This window comes from Pieris brassicae, chromosome 7 (genome assembly GCF_905147105.1).
Source record: "Pieris brassicae chromosome 7, ilPieBrab1.1, whole genome shotgun sequence".
In the NCBI taxonomy this organism is placed as follows: domain Eukaryota; kingdom Metazoa; phylum Arthropoda; class Insecta; order Lepidoptera; family Pieridae; genus Pieris; species Pieris brassicae.
In genome coordinates, this window is record NC_059671.1 from 14,561,404 (window position 1) to 14,573,526 (window position 12,123).

The following is a 12,123-nucleotide window of genomic DNA, read 5'->3' on the forward strand; positions in this document are numbered from 1 at the left end:
CTACAAAACATGATCATGCACCGATGAAGTGAAATTTTTTTATAGCTTTTAAGTAATGTTAATCAGCATAAATATTAATTGCCTTCTTTCCAGATGTTTATTGAACACTTATAAATATAAGTTTATTGGATTAACATTTAGGGTCGATGTAGTTTTACTGAAAACACATTTGTAATACCCACAAGTATGAGTTGAGCTAAACTTTTATTTAGTTTGTGTACGTACTATTTAACACGTATTATTACCGCTTTCACAAATTTACTTTTCCCAATATTTTTGTTCGATACCATTTTTTGTATATTTCTAGTTCTTTATTAGGCACCGCGACTATTAACAATGTGATGGGAATGAGGTCTTTTAATATAATTTGGAAGATCAAATGGTTCTCAAAAGCACTGTTATAAAACCTTCACGAATGTAATGCTGATAAATTGATACATGGTTTAAATGCTTGACGTATAAAATAATTCAGCATTGTTTGATGAATCACTGTTTGCATATTAAGGAAATGGACTAGCAAAGGGTTGGGCAATGTGTTTAACTATAAAACAAGTGTGCGAACTGTAAGTAAAATAAAATTTACTTATTTCTAAATCATCACTCTAGCTTGATATAAAAGCCATAGATCCGGGTGTTTGACCATTAAATCGTAAGATATGTACATATGTCAACGACTTGTAAGACACTAGACGTTACTGATGACACAAAAAATGTGCATTCGAGTGTCTCTAATTCTCTGAAAATAAACAAGGAGGACAAACCGGAAGGAGGCTCATCTGATGTTGTGTGCTACCCGCTACACACTCACACTCGGAATGCTCTGCAGTGGCTTTTTAAGAATTTGATCTTTTCTTGAGAAGGATAGTAGTATTGGTTCGAAAATACTTCAATGGGCAGTTAGTGTTGTTTCACTTTGGACAGTGTTTTGGTCACAACCATATTTTATAGGTATGGTTCTGTTTTTCAGATTTTAGATCATATACGTATTAAGATACATAAGTCTTTGTTACTTGTAATAACTTAATATTACATTGTAGTATTAAAAATATGATGGATATTGCTTTATTTATTGATATAAGAATTTCAGTACAGATTTTCTAAGGTTAAACCTTAAAGTTTGAGCTAAAATATGTATAAAATTATAGATTAAGTAAGTACCTAATAACAAATCACAGGACAGTGTATCACTACAGAAGTTGGCGTGTACAAATGCTCCTCTTTATGGTATGTATTTGGACCTTTGTTGGAATGAAGTTCGTAAAAATATATCAGAATTGAAAATGAATTGAATACACATAATTATATATTATGTACACTTGATAAAGTCTTTATCTGAATGCTTATCTTTAACTTAAATCAATCTTTTTGTGATATGATTAGATTTTATTGATTCATAATTTTGACAAAATATTTCCATTTAAATGATAATATTTTGTTCATAACCAATAATAAAAATATAAGATAGACCTTTTTTGAAAAATATTTGAAACTAACGTTAATGTTCGTAATTTTGGACTGAACTTTACTTTGCTGTTTTCCAGGAGAATTTTCACTCTACTAGTCTACAATGCAGTAGCATTTGTAACACCGCACAATTATAAGACTCATAAACTATTACACGTGAAACTATTATCTACAACTACTAGGTCTCAATTAACCCAATATTTGGTTATGCAAACGATTACTTACAAATAATAATACGAATTTGATTTAAATAATTGCCTGACCAAAACCAATATAAAGAGTTCATTGTAGACACTATTAAAAAAAATCATAATGAAAAAATAATACCTTCCCGTGCAATAGACAATCGATTTCGTACCATATAGCTATAGTATCACCATTAAACAATGTTTACATTTATTATAAAAGCGTCAAGATAATCTATAACTACTGAGAGTATATAAAACAATATACTAATTAATGTCTGTTACGGCACTTTTTAACTAAACGCTACTTCCTACTTACACTTAGGCTAAAATAGGCATTAAGCACGTCCTTTTACGACACTTATGCTAATATCCATTCAAATAAAATATTATTTTTAATGAATTACTCGATTAGTTAGTTTCCCGATATAATTACGTAACGGGTATTTAAGAAATTGGGTACAATTCAATATAATAATACTTTATTCAAATAATCGTGTTAATTAAAGACAACGCTAACGACATCTATGTTATGGAAATGTCAATAATAAACCCGTACGTTGAAATTCGTGACAAGAAAAACTGGTAAGAATCGATGGAGCCAAACTGGAATCGACGGATTTCACGAAATAAATACATAAATGTAATGTAAATATCAGATAATTATGTCGCATCATAGGTCTACATACATTTTTTTCAAATTGACAAAAACAGGTTTTTTACCAGAATGTAGATGGCACTTATTTCAATGTACGAATCATTCAAATTGTAAAAGTGATAGGGATGAGCCTAACTCCTAATAAGAATATCACAATACAGCTACATTACGAGATGAGGCAACTACAGATTTATCCGCAAAATGAATGTTATGTAATGGTTCGCATACGCATCACTGCATGTCTTGCAATATAAAACCGCATCAATAACGTATTTTACGAAGATTGGCACCGATTTCTAGAATTTTCAGAAACGCACATTTTCATATATTAAATTCGCAATACCTTTTCCTTATGATAATCATTGTTTAGGAATTTTTTACTTGCATTCCAATTACACGTTACAAAAGCGAGCATGTAAACATCTTTGTAAGGTATATCACCTGTAAAACTGTGTAGAAGACGGTACGCAAGAACTTACGATAGAACACTACTGAATAAAGTTATACAAGTAAAGCAAGAAAAATCAGTCGAAATAATTGTTAAAGTTATTAATATTCAATATTTATTAAGTAAACTGCAACATTAAAAAATTTAGGTCTTAATTTCGTCTAACGCTACGTCTCGACTTAGGTAGCTTATATCATTTAAATAATCAAATCAAATGTTTCACTGCTCCTGTTATTACAGACCTCATTTCACGTAAAGTTAGTGAAAATGCTTTACTATTAAATATCGTATGGAAGGTCCTACAGTGGGCCAGCTACGATAAGGTGCAAATTCATGACCAACTCGCTCATCTGTCAAACGTAATGTTGAAAAGTAGTTTCAACTAAAATTTGTCTATATATATATTTGTCCACTTGTGATGTGTGTACGTAGCATCATAATAAGCAATTCCATGTTATATCATATTTTACAAAATCAAGAGAATTAATTTATAAGTGACTCTTATTCAACAAAATTAGCTATTTTCCTATAGTCCAGAATAAATATATCTTACTTCCTTAGTTAAAAAAATTAGATTTCATAAAATAATAGAAGTTTAACCTAGATTAACTTATGTATGCTTCCGAAGTTTATGAGATTCAATATACATTGTATTATATGCCTATAATACAGATGTTATGTAATTAAATTATACATGTGTATTGCTAGTATTATTGCTATTACAATTATCACGTACATAAGAGGTAGAAACTTAAAAGCGTTATATTTTTATAATTGAATATGGCAATTTTAATTAAATACTGTCTGGTCTATCCACTGCCATTGGAAATATATACTATAGAGTTAACAATGGAATACAGTTTACGACGAATAGGAATTATAATTATCCATGGTTTTCTACGGAAAGAGACTCTAAAAGACATCTAATTTAATAAAGGCCGCTCCACTTCGTCGTGTGGGGCCACTGTTTGGGCGGTTGGATGACTCGTGGATGTGGTGCCGTTAGCTAGCAATGCGTCACCTGCGTCTGCCTCTGCACTTTCGTCCACCTGTATTAATGTTATTTTAAATGAGATTGTATCACTAACAATATTTGTAATCTAAGAAGGTATCAAATATCAAATACGTATCTCCACAATACCCTGGGGTTACTGGATTGATGAACAATAGAACAGTCTGACTAAAAAAAACTAAGCGAATATGTTAAGCGTTCACGTTGTCCATTTAAGGTCTTTCTTCGATGCAGCTTTTCTGAAGAAATAGGCACTCGATTAAGACTATCTATCCAGATAGGGCGACACTGTAAATCGGCCTGTCCGGGTAGACTGTCTATATCGAAACCATGTCCGGATTTTGACATATAGACAAGAATGTCTACTAATTATATATAAAATAACCAAATCTGAAAATATTAATGCTAGTAATGATAAGTACAATAAAATAATTGTTTAGTAAATATTTGCTGTGTGGAATGTAAACGACTTAAACATGGGATAAAGCTATTTATAGAAAAGATTGTTCCATTAATAAATCAAAGATATGCTTTGAAATTCTAATTGTTCACGTTTTAGAACTTTAATCGTGTCTTCATTCGACAGGTGCCTTATATAAAACCGATTACATGAAGAAATGGCCGTCGTAGCTTGTCGGCAACTCATCTCATTAATGGTGTTGAAGAAAATTATATTCATTATAATAGTTAAACGCTCACTGCTTTGCTAAAGAGCGCGTGACAATATAAATTATGCTGTTCGTTTTGCAAGTATAATGTTGTAATATGATCGACTACATGCATTTACCAACCAATATAAATCGATAATGTACGATTGACTATTATACTTAATTTAAGATTTATGTTAAATTGGAAATATTAGGACATAATACATTTAGCCATAGACGAATCCTAAGTATATAAACTTAACTAATGCATTAAGACAATTAGAATTCAATAAGTAATTTAATGTAATTAATTAATTTGAGGATTACCTAAGGAAGTGCACAGGTAAGAATTTGTCGGCTCTAATTACGGCTGTTAGAGTGTTCATGAGCATTGTCCATGAATTGGCTATTTGTAAAGAACAAAGATTAAATTGATGATAAAAGCGTAGATTTTAGGTTTTATTTTGTTTACAAAAAATAAATTAATCATATTAATTTTAAAAATATATAAAATTATTTTAGTACGTTAAGTCAATATATATCTTAAATAACTGACTCATCGCCGATTCTGTTATCATGACTTTGTTTTGATTACTTCAAATGGTTAGTCATCAACAATGAATTGCTGTGTAGACTAATACATTTTATTTTGTAACAAATTGGGTATTTAGTAAATTTTATAATGCTAATTAATTAATCATGTTTAATTCTGATTATAAAAATATTCTTACAAATTTAAGGATCTTTATTTTCCATAATTACAAAGGTTATAGAAAATAAAGATTCTTATGCGAAACTAGTTATTTAAATTATGTTAATCAGTTTACTACAAATCAATAAATAAAAATGTGACTTGTGCTTAAAAATTAAGCCGATCGAAGATGATGGACGATACGATATAACGAAGTGTAAATATTATAAAAATATAGCGCCTGATATTTTGACATTGTCTCGGTGTTTACATTCATTTAATTTTGTAATGTTTATTTTATGTGTTTGATTGTATATATTCATTTTCGAAAGTATTGTTATCATTATTTAGTACGTAATCAGTATAACTCGTCATCTCATAAGCAACGCCTTTGATTATAACTAAGCCTATATATATGTATATATTTTGTTTAGGCAGTAACACCTGATAAGATAATTAGAAACAGACAATTTTTATTGAAACCAATTAATTATACAATAAACTTTTAAAAATATCAGCACGGTAGCGTGTGTACGTAGAATTAAAACTAAAACATTTATATTACAACTGGTTTTGTTTATGAAAGCTTACCGTAGGACATTCAGGATGTCCGTCTTCCCTCTTACCCAGGAGGTAGTACGTCATAAGCTGACCCTTTCCCTTTACAGCTACCAACCCTCGCTGTTCAAAATAGTAACCAAACTTCTGTAGGATTTCACATGTCTCTTCCGTCACCTGAATCAAACAATAGAATAACTATTTGTTTTGCATTATTCTTCAAAGAAGCCATTTTAAGATTTAACAATGGCGTTAGTTATATAATTACGAAATGGGGTATTGCGATTTAAACCAGTTAAAGAATGTAGGCCTTTCACATGTTGTTCTTTAATAGTCTTACCATCTTAGGTTGAAAGAATAGGTGCGTAATATTTTTTATGGTACGTTTAATACAATCGTAGGTAAACTACAAATATTAGAAGACTCCTGATGTTTTCCTTATATTTCTAACTAGCTGCAACATTAATTCGGTTGTAGCGTTATATATCCTTCCTGGAAAAATGGTCTGCCACAAAACATCTTCTTAAATTTAATACAGTCTGTGCAAATTGAACATTTCAGTTTTATTCTATTAGCATAGATGTAATGCAAAAAGATAGACAGGAATAGATTACAAAGGCAACTTTCTATAAAAAATCTCTCATTTAATTTTAACGATAGCTGACGAGATCTCTCGAAAGCGATGATTCTGTGACCTTGATTATTTAATTAATGTAAAAATTTGATTGCATATAATTTTTAAATCTAATGATGCTAGAACGTTGGAAAATGTATGTATTTTCGTATACGCACCTGAATACATCCAGCCTTTCCCGTACTCTCCATACGAGAAGCTACATTAACAGTATTCCCCCATATATCATAATGGGGCTTCCTAGCACCAATGACCCCAGCAGTTATGGGCCCGTGATTGACCCCCATTCGCAGTACAAAGTGATTGAATGACTGCTCATTAATGGCTGCTAGCACACGTTGCAGTTCCAAAGCAAATTCTACCAGACAAGCCAGGTGTGCCCAGCGGACTAGCGTCCCATCTGTCGGCTAATATAGACAAATTTTATAGAGTTTATTAAAATTAGAGACACTTCCAAAACGTATTTTCTAAGGTTTACACAATTAAATAAAAAGTTTTCCGGTATACGAATGCGTCAAACTCATCGTTATAATTTCGTAAAAACAAAATCAAAAACTTCTATCATTATCTGTCACAGCGTAAACACAGGATTATTGTGTTAGTTTAATCCAAATAACCAATTTATGAAGACTGTATCTATAATTAATATAGTTTGTGTTCGTAATATCGTGATAATTAATCTTTGTACCTTACTTATCTTGCTACTTTAGTTTTTACCACTTTTACGTATTGTTAAGTTTTTCTTCATAAAGTCTCTATCACTGTGTCATGATTAGACATTACAAACTAGTATAACTTAAGAGTAATAAGTAAATAATGTCTAACCATTACTAATAAGAATCTTTGGCATAAATATGTGTCCAATAACACTGCTTCAGTCTCTATTTCTTCAACTTACCGCTGTTTATCACTTAAGAATAACATTCACTAAGACTAATTCAAATATTATAACTTGTACTACTACTAATAGACAATTGTAAAATTCGACAAACCTGCATCTGTCGAGTGGGGTTGAGGCCTGATGCTGCCATATACGTAGAACTTATTGTTTTTATCTTGATTATGTCTTTGCTAAACTTTGATTCCTCTAGTAGCTGAAAATAATTAGAATTACTAGGTTTGATTTGCTGTTGAATAGATATATGTCGTTCTTACATTGAGTGACAGTAGTTTTAAATATTAAATTCTGACCGCATATTAATATTTAATATCTATGTGTATACTCTAAGTAACAAAAATTAAACAACATGCACGCATATTAAAATATATTTCATTTACACTTAACATATTTACGTGTAATCAAATGCTTCATGGATTTATATAGAAGAAAAGAGATAGATGAGTTCTTTAGTTAAAACGTTTCAAAAGACTGTTTTTGTTTTATTAAGGAGGATAATGTTTATATAGTATTGGATGACGAACCGTAAAGTATGACCAAATTAAATCACCATCGCCGCTTTGGTGAATATTTTTATTATTATAGACTTAAGGTTTTTTTTAAATATTAATATCTATGTAAGCCTAATATAAATGTAAGCCAGACTTATCTTCCAGAAATATATATTTTAATCAAATTCAAGAAATTGTCCACGCCGAAAATATTTATTTTTCCATAACAATATTGGAAAACGTTTATTTATCGTATTTCCATTATGAGATATAGCTTTCCTGCTTTAACAACAAATAGCAAAACCGAATAAAAATAACGAATATGTATATCCAGTTGTACATTTTTCATTAGAAATCACATTTGATATCTGACATTATATAGATAGACCTACAAATAACATGAATATACTGAAAATATATGTATAAATTATGTAAATTCGACATACGGACCATAGCTACTGTAATTCTAAACAAAGTTTTATGTTGTTTAGAAAACTGAGTCTTGATGTATTTTTAGATGTTTAATAAAAACAGATACTTACAAGATCGAAATCGGATATAACTTCGTTGAGAAATCGTAAACATTCTAGACCTTGATTGTTGACTGTTTCTTCCGAGTAGAACTCTGTAACCGGAATGTGGAATTTTCGTATTGCGATATCTTTATATATTTGTTTTTAAGTACGTATAAGAAAATATTACGAGACATCGTTATAATTCATTGCATATAGGTTTTCTTAATCTATCATGTTTGTCTAAAACGCATGGTGCGTTGCCGAAATAACCTACATATATGTAGTACCTGTGAAATTAGGCATGGAGGCAAATAGAACTCCGACTTCAGCATAGCTCTGACTGTATAGGTCTCTGTGGTGGTGCCTCGCGCCCATAAAGTGTGTGGCGACGTGTGGCGGAAGGACATTATGAACAAGTGCTTCGTTCCGACGTCGCAATTCTCTCGCTTGTTCTGCCTGGCCACGCATACGAACGCCACGGGAATAGCGCGCTCGCTCCACTGACTCACTCTATATTTAGAAGGAAAAAAAAAGATTTTGCCATTTATTGCGTTGATATCTATATTCGTTGCACTGAAAATTTGTTTCAGAAACAGGGCCTCCCTCACTCAATATTTGAATTTTTTATGTAATTATTTTAATTACGTTGCGTTTTTGGAGACACAGGTATCCAAATATGTGTGATTTATAAAAATCGTATAAAGGAACAATCAGTGAAGTGAATATTAAAAACCTATTGAAATAATTGTATCATTGTGTTTATATTAAAATAAGTAATAAAAATATTATCACTTACATATCTATGATATATAACCAATCCTATGATAATTATGAACATCATCAGAATGTGTCTTCCGGGGTGTATCTGGGATCTGGAATGGATAATTAAGAAGACTTAAAGCTATTAAAAGTTAACAGATACTGTATGAAACACATACGTATTTAGTGCCTTCATTGGTAGATCGACCTTCTGGGCTCGATTCCATTCGAGTCAGACAAAATAATAAGGTATAATACATATATATTTAATAAATCATTAATTGACAAGTAGGTACTTGTTTTGTGAAGACTGTTCTGAAAACAGTTCTATGTTGTTTAAAATAAGAACCTTTGCTTAGGACATTAACTAAAATGATATGAAAATTTATTAAAATTAAGTTTTCTAGGATTACGTGAGAATTATCATAGGGAAAGTCTAGCTTCAAGTGAAGTTAATTGAAATAAATAATAATTGTCTTGCTCACGACGTTGTCATTTTATTCTTCCTAAAATATTTAATCACTTAGAAATAATCTCGTGGTACTTTGGATACATTTTGTACATTTAAAATCTATGCTAATAAAGTAGAAATTTAAAAAAAAATCAAAGACAAAACAGAAAAGCTAGATGATATTAATTTATATAGACAAGATTTAAACAGGAATCGGCGTTCTTACTCTGTAACTTCCCATACAAAATAAATCAGTGGCGCTACAGCCTTTTTATGTCTGGGCCTCAGATTTCTGTATATGTTTTATGATAATTTGTCAATCTAATAGGCAAAGAGGTGATCAGCGTCGACTTTTTTAAGGCTACGGCAAGCCGGATTCCTCACGATGTTTTCCTCCGTGAATTTTAATTGCAGTCCATTGGTTTAAAGCTACGGATACCTGCGATCTCAGGAATGAGAGTCGCACGCTGAAGCCACTAGGCCAACAGTTACATAGTAAAGGCTCAGATTTGAATGCATTAGTTAAACATTATTTTTAATGCATTTGCAAAAATGATAATAATAACACACAAGGAAGAGGTTCGAATGGTATAAAATAATAATTTAGTATTAGTATGGGTAAAGTTGGTAAGGTACGTTATGGCTTGGAACATTGGCTTAAAAAAATTATAGATCACATGCACACTATACAAAATATATGTAAGGAATGCGTACACGTACACAACTAACATCAAATCTATAGTCGGGTCGCCAGTGGTATTGAGGTAAGGGGCGAAGGGCGGGCGGTACCGATCCAGTAGGGCGGGATACAAGGCGACTGGCAGCGCGTGGGCAGCTGCAACTCCTGTTAGCAGTAAAAGACGGTAGCCTTCGCGAAGGGGACGGACCCATAACACACTACAGGCTACGCCGACACCCATCTAAAAAATATGATAACGCGGACTCATAATTTATTTTGTCTTTCTCAAAATAAAAAAATGTTTTCTAGCTGTTACAAAAATTAGATACATATAGGTCTGAGATATGATATTATTAGTTTACAGACGTTTAATGGTAAAATAAAATATATCAAGAGTATTTGTCTTAAGAAGAATCTTGGACCTTTTTGTGACGAATATACTTATGGCAAATATGAGCTTTTTACTGTATTTGTTTGTTTAAATAAATTATTAAGTAAGTTTACAGACATTCAATAGTAAAACAAAGTATACCAAGTGTATTCATCTCAAGAATCTTGGACTTTTTAAGCATCAGGGATAGACTGCCTTTTTTAGAAATAGTATTTTTAATGTAAAAACCTACAATTATGGCCATAATACATTTTGTTTTACATAGGTGCTAATCTAATGATTTCATCCTTCACTTGATTTATTAATAAACTATGCGTATAAGATAATCTATATAACATTTTTCCGAAAGGTTTATTTAGTATTTTAATTATAATACAGTAATACAATAAACACGATATATATGTCGTAGTAAAGTAGTTAAATCAGAGAGTTAATTGAATCTCTAGACAGTCATTTAAAAATCGATATTCAATTATATTTTGTTTTTGCTGCTTGCCTATGAGCCTTGCCTATATTGTCTTAAAATTTTATAGCGTAAGTTAGTTTATATTCATAGGTACGTAGGGTATTATAAATTATTCATATATGATATCGATATATATATATATATATATATATATATATATATGATTAATTTATGATAAACTTTTTGACTTACATGATAATAATAAGAAGTATGTAGACATCTTTGGTTTCTGGTGCCAAAAAAATGTTCATTTAACTCAACTTCATCGGGGTTAGTTTCCATGAATCCACAGACAATCTGCAAAATTCATTACATTCATTAATAACTAATAATTTGACTTATATATTGTTGATATTTATAATGGTACATACCAGTGGAATTACGTTTAATGCTAAGAAGACTGCGATATTAAATATACCACACGCTAGCTTCCAGCATGTTGGTATCTTTTTACTCTAAAAAGAAGAAAATTATAATAACGTCAAAATTTATTTAACAGTGACCAAAATGTTAAATGTAATTATATGCGAAAAATACTTAAATAATAGAAGACGGTATAAAATAAAGATATTGAGGTAAGGTAAGGGAAGAAATATTATAAAAAATATGATACCATACCTTATACTGCGCGTAACGAAATATAATGAGGTATAATATATTAAGTGCGCACGCTTCCAATACTAGGGCGATGTAAAAAGCGTGGAAAGTCCACGTACTGGGTACAGCAAAGGTAATTATGGGAGTCAGAGCTGGTAGAATTATCATTGGTGGTGCTCCAATTGCTTGCGGATAAGAGTTTCCACGTTGCGCATAACCACTCTCAATCTCATTCTCTTTAAATGTCAAACAAATCGTGGTACCGTCAGCAAGTTCCCTGGAAGAAACGGTTTGAAGATTACTGACTCCAAAAAATAGTAAGAGTGCAATGGTACTGAATGTAAATCACTGGGGCAAACTCATATGTTATAGCAATAATTTTGTTTAAAGGCAAGAAGGTTGTACCATCAAACTTAAAACTATTATTAGTTTGTAATAGTTCAGACCCTCTCAGAGGCTCTCTGACCTAAATTCCTTCAATTAATTGTTATTATTAATAAATATATTTTGCGTTTGCCGTACTGCCCACTTCAAATAACTCTTTGGTTAGGAATTCCAAATTTAATTTTTTACTAAATT

At 31.0% G+C, this 12,123-nt stretch overlaps 1 protein-coding gene across 4 annotated transcripts in view; it reads right to left on the bottom strand.

Annotated features, from left to right (window-relative positions):
- Positions 1–1,057: 1,057 nt before the first annotated feature.
- Positions 1,058–12,123, bottom strand: part of LOC123712606 (adenylate cyclase type 3) — a 31,699-nt gene continuing 20,633 nt past the window's right edge. For 2 of the 4 annotated variants that reach the window (XM_045665796.1, XM_045665793.1), the window contains exons 11-21: positions 11,566–11,821; positions 11,319–11,402; positions 11,140–11,244; positions 10,126–10,331; positions 8,998–9,073; positions 8,489–8,711; positions 8,229–8,311; positions 7,290–7,391; positions 6,456–6,704; positions 5,697–5,840; positions 1,058–3,804 (exon numbers count right to left, since the gene is read on the bottom strand). In XM_045665796.1, the coding sequence (XP_045521752.1) occupies positions 3,679–3,804; positions 5,697–5,840; positions 6,456–6,704; positions 7,290–7,391; positions 8,229–8,311; positions 8,489–8,711; positions 8,998–9,073; positions 10,126–10,331; positions 11,140–11,244; positions 11,319–11,402; positions 11,566–11,821 (1,654 nt within the window). In that variant the 3' untranslated portion in view covers positions 1,058–3,678. The remainder of the gene's footprint in view (positions 3,805–5,696; positions 5,841–6,455; positions 6,705–7,289; positions 7,392–8,228; positions 8,312–8,488; positions 8,712–8,997; positions 9,074–10,125; positions 10,332–11,139; positions 11,245–11,318; positions 11,403–11,565; positions 11,822–12,123) is intronic. The other 2 variants (XM_045665795.1, XM_045665794.1) reach the window with 2 other exon arrangements.